This window comes from Saccostrea echinata, unplaced genomic scaffold (genome assembly GCF_033153115.1).
Source record: "Saccostrea echinata isolate AGI-Se365-2 ecotype Australia unplaced genomic scaffold, CSIRO_AGI_Sech_v1 ptg000001l, whole genome shotgun sequence".
Lineage (NCBI taxonomy): Eukaryota > Metazoa > Mollusca > Bivalvia > Ostreida > Ostreidae > Saccostrea > Saccostrea echinata.
The window spans coordinates 12,012,700-12,030,990 of record NW_026889750.1 but is presented as its reverse complement, the minus strand read 5'-3'; the positions used below and the strand labels follow the sequence as shown (position 1 = coordinate 12,030,990).

Sequence of the window (18,291 nt, the reverse complement as noted above, 5' to 3'; positions counted from 1 at the left end):
ATAAATTATTTCAAGTTAATTATTATAACGCTAAATGAACATGATTTGCAGAAACTTTTTGACTAATTGTTACTTATGAATTCAGCTCTACTGCAGCTGGTTTTAAGTAATACCGATATCAAATAAATCTGTTCTTAAATGGTTGTACAGTAAAACATCTCACTCTATACACCTAAATATCCTTTCGTAATTTAAAATTGAAAAAAAAGAAATATTTTAATATTTATTCTATTAATTCAAATGTAATCGTGCAAAATTCTTAGTTTGGTCACTATGGCTACAGGAGACTATCTACAGCTTCATTCGATTTTTTTAATACATAAAATAACGCAAGACGTATCATTTGGCAAACGCTCTCGTCGGTGATCCACCATCAGACTGTTCAAGTGCCGATTTTAATGTCTCCTCCCCCTGATTTAAATACTCAGTAGACGAAACTCAAGTAGGTTCGGTACATCTTTTCCGAATTTGGGGTATCTATAGGCATTTAAAAATCTCCAACTGATTAAAATCCATCCTGATTTAGGTGATGTTTAACGTGATTTTAAATTAGAAATATCCACCAGTGTTTAACTATAACAAATAGAGAAGGATTTGGTAATATATTCTGTATTAAAAAGGCATTGAACAGGGGCCCATTATCTATTACTTAAGTGCACTTGTCCTTATAACTTAATAGACATTAGAATTATTAGAAAACCAGAAAATTTGCGGACGGAATAATGACAGACACAGAGTGATTACTATAAGGCACCCGCAAATTCTTGTGGGACCCTAATTATAAAACAGTTATGTTACATTCCTTAGTGTTACCCGCAGTAACATTTAAAATTAAATTCTTAACCACAGAACACAAAAATTCTTAAATTTTTGCAACATTAAGTTATAACAAAATTGTACAATATTTATAGTTCCAATAGTTCATAGTTAAACACATGAAATTGTTTAAACTTGTCTTTATATCTTGAATTATTCCTATTGATGTCACAAAACTAACTAAAAATATATTAAGAAGAATAAAAGTATATTATAGAATATTTTACTTTATGTGACAAACACTGCAAGCCATTTAGGACAACCAGACGCATTCTAATCATCAATTCTTTTCTTTATATTTATTCATTTAGTCATGCTAAATCTGGAAACCATTTAATGCTATATATGAATTTCTAACCTTGGCCTTTGGACCTCAAAATTGATAGGGGTCTCTTTCAAGGGAGGTGTAAAATTTCTTCGCAAAAGCTCAAAGAACTTGTCATCTTGAAACCATTTTATGCAAAATATGAATTTCTTACCTTCACCAATTGACTTTTGACATCAAAACCAATAGGGGTCCTTTTTTTTACTCCGTTATATAGAAAATTGATGCAAAACTTCATTGCATAACCTCAACAAGAACAGAATCATCTCGACACTATTTTATGCAATATATAAATTTCTGACCTTGACCTTTCATCTTTTAACTTTAAATTCAATGTAGGGGGTTTTCCTAAATTATAGTGATATTATCAAATATCATTGCAAAGGCTTTTAAAAGGAAGTTCTGAGATGTCTTCCAGAAACAAAAGTAATGCAAACAGAATGACAGACAGACAGCTAGACTGATGGATGGACAGACAGACCCAAATTCATTTCATTTGTGATAGAATAACAGACATACCTGTATTGCTGCTAGTATGTTTGCCAGTGCTTGTCCATATGTGTCATGGCAGTGGACCGCCAATCGTTCAATAGGAACACATTCTGTTACTTTGCTAATTAAATGTTTCATGGCTCCTGGATTTCCTACACCGATTGTGTCACCTAATGATATCTCATAGCAACCCATTTCAAACATCTGTTTAGCTACCTACAATTAACATAGATATATATATATATATATATATATATATATATATATATATATATATATATATATATATATATATATATATATATATATATATATATATATATATATATATTATAACTACAGAAACGTGATGAAAAAAAAATCAATAACATAGAGTTGACAGGCGTAGATCACCTGATGAAATAAGATGGAAAGTGTTGAGTTAAATCTGGTGACTCATATTTTCATCCAAATGTAATTCAGTTGATTGAACCACGTTCCTGTTATTGTTTGCAATATGAATGACAATAATTCTCAATGGAAAGACCAAGTGCTTTACCGGTCACCGGAGTATAATACAACAATGACAAGAGAAGATTTTCAAAGAATAATGAATTTCCACTATATAATCAATAGAGTCCAATCCTAACACAAGAAACCCCTGACTTAGCAGCCATGATTTCACAGTTTTGATAGAGACTTATCACAGTTATGTACTTACTTCATCTACCAAAAATAAACCAATTTGGTGTTGGTAATTTTGTGAATGACAATGAAGGAATGCATTTTTAAACTGGTCTTGAAACTTACCGTATTTTTTTTGTTCTTAGGACATTAGGTCCAACGGCTTATTGTTTAAAATATATTTTTTCAAGTTGACAGTCAAACTGTTTCTGTTGAAAACTAGTTTTTATGACTTTAATGAAACTTAAGCGTTATTTAACAAACTCTGAATTGTCTAGATTTTTTTCATTATCTGAATCAACTGTTAAAAATGTTGTTTTCACATGGATAATTTTTAACTATGTCAGAGCAATGTCAAGCAGTTAATACTTGGCCATCTCATAGTTTAGTCAAATACTTTGCTCCTTTTGATTTTAAAGCAAAATTTTCTGCAACAAGAATTATTGCAGACTGCACGGAATGTCCTATCACAAAGCCTAAGGCTCCGAGGGCACAGCAGGCAACATTTTCATTATACAAGAATCGAAACATAATTAAAATTCTTGTAGGGTCAACACCAGGTGGATTAGTTGGCTTAGTTAGATAGGCAGATTGTAGAGAGATGTAAGCTAGTGCACCTATGTGATCCTAAAGACAGTGTAATGGCTGATAAGGGATTTAACATTCAAGATCTTTTTGCACGAATGGATGTCACTGTAAATATTCCAACATTTTTCAGAAAAAGAAACAGAATGAGCGGAAAACTTCTTCTTAGAGATAGGAAGATTTCTAATAAAAAAAGTCCACATTGAGAGGATAATAGGTCTAGGAAAATTTAACTAATTTTTTACTATTCCACCAAACGGTACAGAGACCAAAATATTATCTCATATCACTTTTGATTTTTACATGTTCTGTAATTTTAGAACATGCAAGTGTTTTTAGGTATTTGCGGAATGCTCCATGTGCTTCAAGCTCTCGAAGTTCCAATGGCAGTTTATTCCACTTTGGAAAACTTCATACACACAATGATGACTTTCCCTTAGATTTGTCATTTAAGCAAAATGTGGGGAAAGATATCGCGCATAATACCAAGAACACATGTGACTATGTATACCGGGTACACGTGTTTTTTAGACTCTGTAACTAGTCTTCAAAAAACATTATATTTAGTAAAAGTTTTGAAAAAAGTATTAATTACTTTTCTTCAAAGTTACTCTGATTTTAGCCGAGAGCATGTTTTACATGTATTATTTTATATACATGTGTATTTACTTCTTTGCTCGATAAAACATGTCGTTAATTTACGGATCGGGGAATGAAATAATTATATACCTTTCAACTAATTCTTTTTTACGGCCAGAAAGTTGGGCATTTCCAGTTTTAAAATTCATCTTTAAGGTCTTTGATGGTCATATTTGCATACTTTGTGCTTGAACACCGTCGCTAATTGATGTAAACAAATGATGCTGGACCGGGAACACTGCGCCGTCTAGCGAAAATCAGCTGGATATAACCGACCATTGTTTGCCATTGCTGACACAACCTGTTCGCCCTTTTAATTCTTGGACATTGTAGTTCTGTATGGGTACTTCTGATGATTTTTCTCCCACATGTACCTTAGTAGTTTTAAAAAGGAACTTCGATATTCTGCATTTACATAGTAGCTTTTAACAGCTTTTAACAGCTGTTGGTTTTATGCTGAATCGAGCTGTTCTACCAGCTGTCTGTGTGTCCTTGTTTACGGTAATTTACGGTAATTTTTTTTAGAATGGAATAAAAGTACACATGTAAGATGGATGGTGAAATTTCATGATAAACGCTATTGAGGGGCAATATGAAAGCTATCTATCCTTCCGTCTTCTCAGAAATGAATCATATAGATTACACGATGGATATGTGCTGGTGCCGGTGTAAAGACGAATAATGACCCCCATAGAATAATGACCGGGGGTCATATTTCAACGACAAAAAATGACCCCCCACCCGTAGAAAAAAATAATTTTTTGTAGAAAAAGAGACCTAGGGGTCAATTTTTTATGTGTGCGTCCTATAAAAAATTGACCCCCGTTGAAAAATGACCCCCTTTCCAACAGAGTGCATGTACAAAATTTATAACGGGTGACTGATGCCAAGGTTTGAACCTCAATGTTTGATATTCTTTTTTATGCCTTTTTTGACCAACACTGGACGAACGCGCAATTAAAATGCAATAAAACCGCATTACATTTACCTGCATATTTCTATCTTTTAAGCCTATTGTGTTCTCAGCACATATTGAAAATCGCAAAATGGCTACTATTGGTTATAACTGATAACGTAATTTCCCTTTATGACTGTCTTCCATTTGTTTCATATTTGGATATTTGACTGATTATAGACATTCATAGCTAAATAACAGACAAGCTGGATGTTCTGGCTTTTCATTGGTAAACATGTCTCCCAAAGTAATCAGCATGCTTTGAGTAGGATCAACCTTTCTTTTAAAAAAAATGAAGGGAAAAAAAGAATGAGATAAGTTTTCAGAAATAAATACGGAAAGTTATGCAATGTATTATATATGTAAATTTTGAATGACATAAAAAGTCGTGCAAATGAGGTAGAATGTATCGAAAATGACGTAATAACTCGTGCGAACGACATACTGTGGATATATATATTTCTTAATAAAAAATGGTGAAGATAACGAACAGTGATGATTTTAAAATATCCACAATGAGTACAAATTTGTTAACAGGGCATAAAAAAGGACCCCCGAAAATTTCAGAGGTGGGATCAGGTGCCTAGAAAGAGTAAGCATTTCCTGTTGTCCCGTCACACCCGCCTTGAGAGCTCTGAATAAATCAGGTAAAGGGACATTCCGTTGTCGAATTTAGTATAAAAACAAGGGCCAAACAATTGACCTAATTATAGGTTTTATTTGTTGACAGGGTCATTGATACGACCATTAAATTTACGAAATGCTGACTTTAAACGAGGTTGTTGAAACCCCTGTAACATCAATTTACATGTAACTGTCAGTAGCCTGTCTCGATTTAAAAATTAATCGTTCTCTTGGGTATCGAATAAGTTGGTAGACGTAAACATTATATGCAAATGATTGCAGAATATTACTTCATAAATAAGGAAAATTGACAATAGAAAAGGCTGAAGTCATCCCGTTTTCAGACAATTTAGTTGTTAGTTGGTCTTTATGGTCTATAGTCAGTAGAACGTCCAAATATGAAGCAGACGTGGCAATCATAAGAAGGACATAAAATTTCTGCATGTCTGAAATATATACAATCTTAAAATGTGCATTCAATTTTATTTATAAACAGTGGTCTACTCTATGGGAATTTCTTTTCAAGTATATAGAAGTAATACAGGAGAATCAAGTCTGTTAACATGGTCGTCTGAGAATATGATACATACATGTAAGAGGAATATTTTTTAATCAATTTTAAAACAGTGATACATTTGTCAAATCAATATGGAAACATTTTCAATACAGTATATATTGAAGTAGATTAATGTTTTCAATTTATAATTAAAGACAAGACTATATTATTGACCTTCAAGGGGAATACATGTATAAGGATTTATTTTTCCTACATTAAACTAAAAATAGATTGAAAAAACAATTCTGAAAAGTTATTTCACCTGCATCTGAATTCTACTCAAGTGAACATAATATTCAGGCACAAAGAATCGGAGAAGAGGGAGGGATTGTTTTAGCAATTTCTAATTTGAAAATGTTCATTGAAAGTCTTGTAACCACCCCCTCTTTCTTTTACAGTATAGTTAAAAAATCTCTCCTACTTGGGTGAACAAGGTGAACATTACATTCAGGCATATAGAATCAGGGATGGGGTGTCCACCCCCTTCCATTTCCATGAAGGTATTCTTTTTTATTTTTTCGCTTGAAAATGGTCATTGCAAGTCTGGTTGTCCTAAGAAAATTGTGTCCAGGATTGATGTACATCACTATGATATGTCAAAATACCGTAATTCTTTGAGACATCTGATAAATCAGCCTATTCTTTTTTCTTGTAAAATATACTTGGGAGATTGAATACACGTATTAGTTTTTTTGTTCAGTAGTAATGATTTTTTTGGAAATTAATTTTGCGTTTTTCTTATATACAATCATATGCAGATTAATTGGTGTTGAGGTTCACATTTTTAGATCACCTGAGCTGGAGTTCAAGTGAGCTTTTCTGATCGCATTTTGTCTGACCGTGCCTCTGTCTGTAAACTTTTCACAATTTCAGCTTCTTCTCAAGAACTACTGGGTTAATTTCAACCAAACTTGCCACAAAGCATCAGTGGATAAAAGGGATTCAAGTTTGTTCAAATGTAGGGCCAGGCCCTCTTTCAAGGGAAGAAGTTAAGGATTAGTAAAAATTTAGTGACATCTTTTAAAAATCTCAAACACCACTGTGTCAGAAATGATGAAACTTACGTGAAAGCTTCATTATGACTTGTAGATTCAGTTTTACATGTATTCAGATCATGTCCCTCGAGGCTACAATAGGTGATCAAATTTTTTTTTCAAAGAATATTTAGAAAAAAAAATCCTTCATTTTTTGTGCTGGGTCAGAAGAGATGATACTTATGTGAAAGCTTCGTTTTATAGCGTACGATCAATTTTGCGTAGCTGGCACGAAAAAAAAAAATCCCTAACTGCTCAATGACCATGAGTGCCAAGCATAGATCTAAAGAACTACACACGCTAGCTCTCAATTCCCGCCTACATTTTACACCCATTTAATTCAATACTAATGACAATTTGGCCGTAAAATCTTTGTTGAATGCAAAGAACAGTTCAATAGTAATTTTAATTCCAGTGTTAAATAGTTATTTACCCCTAATTCCAGCTCTTTGAATAAGGGGGGGGGGGGGGGTAGACGATATTTTTCATTGAAATCGGGCTCTAAAGCATCACCACGTTTTAAAATGTTCTTGGATATGAATAAATTTTCCTCAGATCTTTTCTTATGTATTACTCATATAAAATTAAACATATATTATTAATAAAATACAATGTTTTAGTTGTAAACCCAAATGATATTGGTAAAAAAAAACAAACCATTTTTGGTAGTTTTTTGTCTGTAAACATATGTTCCCCCCGTGAAACAACAAAAACTTTGGTATGAATTTGTGAAAGGACAGTCCATATAATCTGTAAAAAGGAATTTTGTTTCACGGGGGGGGGGGGGGGGGGGGTTCCGTTGTTTTCTATAGTGAAAAATCACAAGTTTTACCAAAATTATAGAGTTATCTCTCATTGTTTTCCCAAAGACGTAATGTCTTATGAAAATTCATATGAATATCTATATAGATATGAAAAATAATTCAAATATGTTAACTTTTGAAAAATGACTTGGAGGTAGGAGGGAGAACAATACTATAGTTTGCAGTTCTTTGCAGCCCTCCATCGGCAAGTAGTGACGTCTACGAATAAAAAAAAATCTCTAGATGGTCATTATAAAAACAAAGACAAAATAATTTTTGTTCAAATTATGACCCCATGGAATAGGTTGGGATCACAATGGGTGATTAAAGTCTTACATAGGAATATATACAGAAAATATTTAAAAATCTCATAAACCAGACAGATATAGGACCGGCCCTTCCCCCCCCTCCCCCCTGGTTTAATTTTTTGTCTGCTTTGGTAAATTCTGTTTATTTAACTTGTATATACTCTCAATTTAGTCCACAGATAAAATTTCATATTTCAATAATTTACTTAACATATACAGTAACACACTTTTACAGGCAAATGACTTTTTAAAAAAATTTTAGCTTGTCAAAAAAAAATCTGAACCACCCTCTCTTTTGTCTGGATCCACCACTGAGAACAGCAGTAAGCCCGTGAATAGTGATAGGTATATGGAAGTTTCCTCAGGTATCGCAGATTCAAGCATCTTCATATCAAACCGGGCCTAGGTTTGGGCCACAATAAGCGATCAATTTTTTACATAGGAATATAATTCTTTAATAATTATCTTCTCAAAAAGAGATTAAGGCAATGCAACAGAGCAAAACAAAGCAATGATTAGTCATATTTATATGGATTGTTGATTGATTGATTATTATTATTATACCTCTACTGAATTTTCCCTATATAACATTAGATCGCTAGATGTGACTATTTCCCTAGAAATCATTTTAAAAGAATGGACTAATCCCCGTATGTAAGTCAAGTGAGCTAATCCCCGCTTCGAAAGCTAATTCCCGGTTATCCGTAATCCTCTAGGTTTTACATTAAAATTGGTATTATATGTGAATGGACTAATCCCCGTGTGTTAGTTCATTGACCTAATCCCTGCTTTGAAATCGCGCTATCTGAATCCTCTAAATTTTACGTTTGTATCGGTTAATAAAACAGTTAAAAGTAAATCAGTGAGGCTTCGCCTCGGGAAATAGTCCTGGCCTTGGGGAACTGAAATCTTGCTAACTCCCTCAATGATATACCTTAACTGTATATTGTTGTTTAACACCGAGTTGGCAATATTTCAGCCATATTTTGACGAGAACATTTAGTGTATATGGCCATTTTTGAAGTTTATAGTTTCTCTGGCCATATTTATATGGATCATTGCCGTGCATTGTCATGCGACATGTTCTGATGGATGACAATATGCACAGTGAGGGTAGGTACACATTGTCGCCGGCGACAATATGAACAAGACGACAAAATGTACCGTCAAAATCACGCTGCATGAAATAGCATACGAGACACGTCAATGTGATATACACCCCAATTACATTCACAAAACTACCAAAAAACAACAAAAGAAGTCTTTAAGCAACAATATCTGTGGGGCGACAATATGTACAGTGAGGGTGAGGCACAAAATGTCGCCAGCGACAATATGTACATGTGTTACTTTTCAGCCGGCGACAATATTTACCGATGGACGAAAATATGAGCAGTGAGGGTAGGTACATATTGTCGCCGACGACAATATGTACAAAACGACAATATGTACCGTCACAAATGCTCTCCTCGCCTTTTGTACTCAATAAATCTTTAACTCCACTTGATTCTGAATCATTAAATTGACCTTAAAAACAGCAATGATTGTATAATGTAATGAGATCAATATATCATCGATTTATTCCTTATGAAGCTCAAGTGAGCATTTTGGCCCTTGATTTATTATTTTTATTTTGCCCCCTAAAAGTTTCAACTTTAATCCGTTCTAATTCACAAGGGGTCATTATTCTACGGGGGTCATTTCTCTTCACGTAGGGTATGCAGGTTTTTAGGGTTATGACACTTTTTCTACGGGCAAAATGGTCATTTTTCGACGTCGAATAATGACCGTGGGTCAATATTCGACGTCGAAAAATGACCCCCGGTCATTATTCTATGGGGGTCATTATTCGTCTTTACAGGTGTCAATATTCGACGTCGAAAAATGACCCCCGGTCATTATTCTATGGGGGTCATTATTCGTCTTTACACCGGCTGACAAATTCAGAAGTGAATTGCATAGATTACATGATCAATATATGCTGGAACCAGCATGTTTGTAATGAAAAACGAGAGGATAAGAACCAGTGATTGATATCAAAATGCTATAAACAATACAAACACTACTGTAATGATTTTCCCCTTAGATTAAAAAAAAACCCTGACGTTCCCCTGTCAGTCCCTGACATTTTCCTGTCTCCCCCTGACTTTCTCTTATGATTCCCCGTCGTTGTCCCTGACTACCCTGTCTACTCCCTGACGTCCCCTGACTTTGCCCCTGTTATAACTGTCTAACCCCTGATGTCCCCTGACATTCCTTGACGTCCTTGTCAACTCCCTGATGTCCCCTGACTACGTCCCTGACCACCCTGTCAATTCGCTGTCGTCCCATGACATTCATTTTAACCCAGAAAAAGAGTTAAAATATGTTTTTGTTGCTATTTACTTGTGAGAAAATTGATACCTTACTCTTAGCAATTTTCAAGTTTTGTGAAAATATAGATTTAATCACTTGTTTTTCTGTTTGATATATCTTTAGTAAATCTTTAGTAAATTCTTTCAAAATATGATTGTATTGATTGTTTGGTAGCTTTTTGAATAAATCTTAATAAGAATAAATGCCAGTTACTTTAAAAAGAGTAAATTACTGATTTATTGCGTTTCATGATGGGTATCAAAATCATCGTCTCATTACGCACAATCTGAATCCAGAATTCGTTTTATTGCTCCCTTTTACTTTGGTAAATAAACATTTCCTCAAAAACTTGTCACGGTTTTTAAAGAAATAACACCTGCAGAGTGGATACGGTCGTTTTGCCACAGAATAAACGGTGTATAGTGGTCAGTCAAAAGGGCAATATGTGTCTGGTCTGTGTACCCAGAGTCATTGGTCAACTAACAACAGCTCAGAATTACTATCACAACCGTACAGTTTTTGAGGAACATTTCAATTTGTTTTTGTATCAAAGTAAAAGAAGCAATAAAACAAATTCCGAATTCAGATTGTGTGTAATAAGACGATTATTTTAATACCCGTCATGAAATCAAAACAATTAAAAGAAATGTAACATGCCTAAAAATAGTTTGACGCATAGTTTGTTTTTCCTTAAGACTATTTATGTGGAACTACACAAATGAATAGGAATTAAAAATAAATAGATAAAAAATACATAAATAGATAAATTTATAAATAAATAAGTAAGTAAATAAATAAAAATATAGATTTTGTCACTAGTTTTTGAAGTATCTTTAGTTAATTTATTAATTTAATTTAATTTATTCATGTATCTTTTAATTTATTTCTTTGTCTGTTTATTTATCTGTTTATTTTTCATTTATTTATTTTATCTATGTATTTAATTTATTTTTACATATTTGTTTTATTAAAATCTTTATTCATTTTATTTTATTTATTTCATTTATTTTAATTTATTGATTAATTTGATTTAATCAATTTGTGAAGTTCTTCATAACAGCCTCCGCGTTAAACAAATTATGCTTCAAACTATTTTTTAAGCATATTCAAATTACTTTTAATTCTTTTAATTTCTTGATGGGAATCAAAATCATCGTCTCATTACACACAGTCTGAATCTGGAATTTGTTTTATTGCTCCCTTTTACTTTGGTAAATGAAAGAAAAAGTGAGCAAGCTCACATACCCCACGCTCCCCCAAAACTCGACAATGCAACTCGTAATGAATGGCAGTGCATTTTAAATACACAGTATAATTCAAAAAGGGACGTTACTTTCAAAAAATCATCACATCAGAACTTCTTGCATTTAAGGACATTCAAATCTTTGTATGTTACAAATTTAAATGGGCTGAAGTTTCTAGATAAATAATGGAATCAAAATTTCTTGGTAATATACAAATCTATAAATCATTATGTCTGAAATACCTACAAAGTTTCAGGAAATTCAGTGCAGGAGTTATGCTGACAAACTGTTATTTAAATTCCTCAGTGATTTCGATTTGTTATTGAGTGTAAGTCCATGTTCAACACATGACAATTTACACGTTTAGATAATTGTTGGAAACAAAATTATGATGTAGTCATATGAATTTGTTAATATACTGTACTTATGAAATTATTTAAGGCAAAGCACCAATTTGAAAGAGGGGGGTGGGGGGGGGGCTGAGAACTATCCAAGATTGTGTGGGTGTGTGTGTGTGTGTGTGAGGGTGTGTGTGTGTGTGTTAGGGTGTGTGTGTGTGTGTGTGTGTGTTAAATCATTAATATTTTGATCTCAAAATCAATAGGGGTCTTTTAAGGTCATAAAATATTTCACATAAAATTTCATTACAAAAGCTGATTCCAGTGGATTTCCTTATTACCTAGCTGGAAAGTTTCTTCAATAATAGGCAAAACTCTTAAGGTAAAAATAAAGGAATTGGAATTTCCTGGTAATATGCGCATCTACACATTGTGTCCTAAATATCTGCAAAGTCTGACCAAATTCTGTGCAGCGGTTTACGAGGAGTTGCGCTGACAAACTGTTCATCTCTATATTCAAGATATGGCCAAAAATCTAAGTTTAAAAGTGCCGAAATTCCCTGAAAAATAATGGAATCGGGATTTCCTGGTAATATGCACATCTACACATTGTATCCTAAATATCCGAAAGTCTGACCAAATTCTGTGCAGCGGTTTACGAGGAGTTGCGCTGACAAACTGTTCATCTCTATATTCAAGATATGGCCAAAAATCTAAGTTTAAAAGTGCCGAAATTCCCAGAAAAAATAAAGGAATCGGAATTTCCTGGTAATATGCGCATCTACACATTGTGTCCTAAATATCTGCAAAGTTTGACGAAATTCTGTGCAGCAGTTTATGAGGAGTTGCGCTGACAAAAAAACATAGGTAATCAAAGATTACGAAGCTCACCTCGACGAATGTTATCTATAAGTAAGGCAAAGAGCTAGAGCCACGAACCATCAAAATGTGCCTGACTCAAAAATGAATGAGGATTTCAATATAGATAGTAGAAACTTTTAGCTTTTCATTACTGTTTTTCTTTTTTAGATATCTATTATACTTTTTCAAGAAGAGATTTTACATTATGATATTGTTTTCATTTAAATGAGGAACGTCATTATTTGTAACGTAACGTCATTATGTTACATCGTAACGTCGTAAAAATCCATGATTGCAATTATATGAACACATTTAAAAACTAAAAATTGGAATAGAGAAGTATCTAATCAGCATCATGATCATTTTACCAATATATTTAAAAAAAAAAACAACAAAGAAAGGTGTTGATTTCATATTGCAGTTTATGCGATAACTGCGCGCGAGTGTAAACCGATTGCATTATATCCTATAGTACATGGAAGAATAATCTGTGTCCCCGAGACTGGGAATCATTTGACGAAGGAGCGTTCTACAGTATCTGCTATCTTTGTACACATGAGCTCTGCAATAGTCCTTTTGTTTAGTATTAAAGTATCTTATACTATAGACGTATAACTTATAACTCCTATATTCTACATTATTTTCTGATATCAAAAATAAATTCTGGAAAGTTTCATCTGAATTGGATAGAAATATAAAGGCAAATACATATTTTTAATAGAAAGTGATGCCCAGTATGGTAATTGTCAAACCCTTTTCGTAGCGAGCATGTGATGCTATTAAAGATCTTATTCTAATTAAATTAAAATTGAATTATCAGAGAAGAGTACTTTGTGAGTGCGAAGGACTTATTTCCAAATCATATGTGCGTTTTTTACAATGAAATGAATTAAAACAATTGAATGTCTCGCCGATTTTCGTTTAGTTTTCAACATAAACTGAAAAAGGGTTTTTGTAACTGATAGATTAATTTTATTTAAAATACATGAACTGAACAAAAACTTTCTATCTCTAAATATGAGTTTTCTAGAGTAATATTACATGTATATTATAATCCGCTAGATATTATAATATCGATATTATTTTATGTTATTCAAAATATGTGACGAGATCAAAAGTTTAATTTCTAATCACAGGCACTTGTTTCGGTAAGAAATTTTTGACCCATAGTATAATAATAACGCAAGGTATCCAATTCCGAATTACATGGAGTACCCCCCTCCCCCAGAATCGCACTCATTTACACTTTCAGAGGAAACGCATTGGCAAACTGTTTATACCTATGTCTTCTACGATAATTTATCTACACAACCATATATAACATGCTTGTCTTTATTTTCTTTTATCTCTGTAAACAGCGTCAAATCTCTGCTCGCCGAGTGGAAAAGTCGATTTAACCCATGAAATGGTATGTGCTAATCCCGGACAGAGAACAAAATTAAAAAATGAGTGGGTTTAATAATTCAATTCCAGTGTTTAAATATTGCAGTGAATAAAAAGAATTTGTTTAAGTCTGATTTTCCCTGAAAACATTACGATGTTTATCCGATGTAATTTTAGAAGCAGATTTTTAGCCAATCAAAATCTCTGCCCGGGATTATCACATATCAAAACAAGTCATTTCGTACTATTATTTATAAACTGTAAATAAATGGCATGTCTTATAATTGTTGATTCATATAAACATTTACATAAAGTTTCATGTACAATAATTATCGATGTTAGACAACAAAAAATTCTTGACCCCCCTCCCCTAAATACACGTATTCGAATTTAGTTTTTGTTTCCTATCAGACATGTATCTTGCCCTAAAAGCAGAATCATGTTTGTTTTTTTTTATTTATTATGTACTATCGCTTCCATTTGTGGTTTTTTTTTTTTTGGTCGGGGTGGGGTGGGGGTGGGGGGGGGGGGCTATCGTAGTGGAACAGCGTAACACATGCATTTTAATTTCGAAACGCATACATGAGAATGTACTGCATAAGAAACAGTACGTATGTTTATTCTTTGTTATATTGTTGAACAGTTCAAGTATTTACATCAGTAAATAATTGTTTCTTGTCTCCAATATGTGTTTCATGTGTTTATAAATAAAAATATCATCATTTAAAATCGCACAAAGAAAAGATGCACATTCAGAAGAGTACTACCCGGGAAAGGGGCAGGGTCAAATTATGTTTGGAGACCTTCCTCTACTTTTTTATTAGATTGAATAAACTTTTTCATCGCTGCTCTTAATTCTCCTCCTACTCCTCGATTCCGTCAAAATTACCACCTTGCCACATTTTATTTTAATAATTGAAGCTAAACCAGCTAAACTACCAGTCTTTAGTGAAGGGTCTTTTCTAAAAAAATAATTGTCCCAATTTCACGTTTATTGTAGTATTAAAATAGGTAGTATATAATATAGATTGACAAATAAAGTATGTCCTGGACTATTCATATTTCAAAAGCTTTATTCTTTCTGTTTAATTGTCACCCCCTTAAGTAACATTTTTACATCACTTCCGCAGGAATTCCCTTCTAAACTAATAATCCTTTGAATCTAATTTTTTACCCTAATGATCTAATTTGTTAAAGCTGTCCGATCCATGCTATGTCTGATCACCCTAGATGTGATTCAGAAAGCCGGTACATGTAGGCAAACCATCTAATAGTAAATGAGGGTCCAAAATATGTATTGGAAACGCATTACTATCTTATATATCCTATGTGTGCAAATCGTAAGTCGGACACCTTTTTTTCAGTTTATTTGGATCACCTCGGTATTGTACCTCAAAATGCATTCAGATGTAATAGAATTTCGGACACATTTGACATTGGGTAGGACACTTTTCTTTAGATATAAAATGATGCATATACGTATGCGCGGATCTATAGGGGAGAGGAGGGGGTGTTCCGGAATTATTCAATTTCAGAGTTATTTGATCTATATAATAAAATGACCGATAGATGTCCTTGAAAACACTCCTCCACACATGCACACAAGAAACACGGACCCCTGTAAATTGGTAAGAAGAGTCTATTTAGCGGCTTGTTCAAGAGAAGTGTCTTACACCCGCACCCCCTTTCAGGGATTTTTTTTTATTGTCAAAACATCCCCTACTACGAAAGCCCATTGAGCTCATTTTCGTAGGTTAAAAAAATATATTTTTCGCGTTATAACGCGAAACTTTCTCGTTATAACGCGTAACTTTCGCGTTATAACGCGAAACTTTCGCGAATAAACGCGAAACTTTCGCGAATAAACGCGAAACTTTCGCGTTATAACGCGAAATTATACATATATAGTCATGTTACTCAGGAACCTGTGATCTTGACTGACAGATAAAAAACATGAACGCAGAGGGGGACTTCTATGAATTTATAAATGACATTTCTTCAGATGTAAAAGAGAATTGATGCTAGAAATGGATAGATTAGTGTTGATTTTGCATTTAATCTCAAAACACTACTAATTAATTAAATGAATATTCCTTTAAAGATTTTCTTGTTTTTCACTTGTTTAATCAAAGAAATTCTGTAGACTAATTTTTTTCTCAGGAATATCTCCACTCGTTGCTTTCTTTGAAAAAATTGTCAATGTTTTCATAAGTAATGGTATGACCAAGTGGTGCAACCTTAAAATACAATGTTGAATTTCTATAGTGAGTCTATCGGAGGTGAAATATTTGATACGAATATTTGTCATCCGATTTTCACATTAGGTTACTCATGTGATGTGACACAATTGTTCCGTGAAATATACAAATTCACCTCATTGTTGTCAATTTTCTGAGATCTTTTATTTCAAATTCTATACAGAGTGTTCAACCTAATTAAAATTAGACTTGTATTTTCGCTCCTCTACCATACGCTTCAACACTTGTATTGAACAGCATTGAGAAAGACAAAATGTGACGGCAAAAAAGATTTAGAAAGAGGAAAGACACATTCAATGGCGAGAAAACATAAAATTTCCGCTCGTGATAATCCAAGTTCAAAATAGTCTTTCGTTTTTCACTGTAATGAATAAACTAGATCATTAAAAAGTAAAACAAACTGTAGACTTATGCAAATGTCTCTGTTTTACAGGGAAAGTTTCGCGTTACAACGCGAAAGTTTCGCGTTTATTCGCGAAAGTTACCCGTTTATTCGCGAAAGTTTCGCGTTTATTCCCGAAAGTTTCGCGTTATAACGCGAAAAATATATTTTTTTTACCTACGAAAATGAGCTCAATGGGCTTTCGTACCCTTCCCCTTTCCGCGCATTGGAAAATTTTTTTTTCTTTTTTCCCTTTTTGTGTTCGTCAAAAAATTCTAAGTCGTTTTATTTTTTAAACGGGTATATGATATGTAAGCTGTTAGCTAAATAAAATTATTGATAATTGGATCGAGAACACAATTAACTGATGTTGAATGCATAAATACCGTATAATTTCTTCATATAAAATATCAGTGTGTGCACAAGTCAAACTATTTCCGGTTCATGTATATCTAAAATGCGCATATTTTTTGCGTATTGTATGCATCTTAGAAAATAACCTTTGAATTAGGCATTTGTATTTTTATTAATATAATAAATCTGAAAAAAAAAATTACGTTCAACATGTAGTACTGGCAAAAAAAATCGGAAACTGGATTTCGACACTTTTCAATTATCTATTTTGGAATTATTTTGAAAAACTTCTTCAAATTATCTATGAGATGCAGTCGACGTCAAAAACGTCAAATTATGACGTCATCATTGATGTACGTAAGCATGAATGAAAAGAACGTAATTTTAAATTTTATATGAAACAACACATGTTAAATGTGAGTTTAAGATATTCTAAAACAAAATAATTGACAAATTAGGGATTATGTAGTTATCAAGAATAAATCTCATATACTAATAACTAATTTAAGCTATTTACGTATATAATGAACTCATAACTACTGTTAAAATGGAGGGCCTTCTTCATTTTCTGATAGCTCATAGTTCATAAAATGTAAAATTCATATTGGCCACACTCGAGTACCTCTAAGATATTTTGCTTAAAAATGCATATATGCAATATTTTTCTCTCTGCAAAGTTTGGAATCGGTACTTGAGTGTGTCCACATTCAAATTTTGAAATAACTACAGTAAAATCGACGTTTTTTTTTTGTTTGTTTGTTTGTTTGTTTTTTTTTTTTTAGCAGTTTTTAACTTCATTTGTATATTTGATGCTGCGCATGTGCTAAAGACGATGGTCTGTGTGGCAAAAAATTGTATGTAGAATAGCATGACATTGTGCACTACAATATAACATATGACAGGCTTAGTGATTTCAAACTTAAATTTTGTCTAAAATTCAAGGCACATTTTCATGGTTCGTGGCTCTAGCTCTTTTACATCATATTTTTTTTCTAGTTACGGTACATCCCAAGATCAATATCCATGCAAGTTTGGTTGAAGTAGGACTTATAGTTACTTGGAAATAGATCTGCTCAAAAAACTTTTAACCTGTTTACTAATCAAGAAAATTTTGGTCAGTTCCAACATTCAAAGCAAGTCTGGAAGTTTCATCCTTAGATGCACCATCTATGCAAGTTTAATCAGAACAGGCCATATGATAGTATTATATAGTTACTCCAAAAAAATTACCCTGGTCACTCATCTTGAAAATGTAAGTCAGATTCAGAATCCAAAGCAAGTTTGGAAGTGTCCATCCCTAGATACACCATCCATGC

At 33.1% G+C, this 18,291-nt stretch overlaps 1 protein-coding gene across 2 annotated transcripts in view; it reads right to left on the bottom strand.

Moving 5' to 3' along the window:
* Nucleotides 1-18,291, bottom strand: part of LOC133185463 (hydroxymethylglutaryl-CoA lyase, mitochondrial-like) — a 161,448-nt gene that overhangs the window by 68,258 nt on the left and 74,899 nt on the right. For both annotated transcript variants that reach the window (XM_061320691.1, XM_061320700.1), the window contains exon 8: nucleotides 1,661-1,849. In XM_061320691.1, the coding sequence (XP_061176675.1) occupies nucleotides 1,661-1,849 (189 nt within the window). The remainder of the gene's footprint in view (nucleotides 1-1,660; nucleotides 1,850-18,291) is intronic.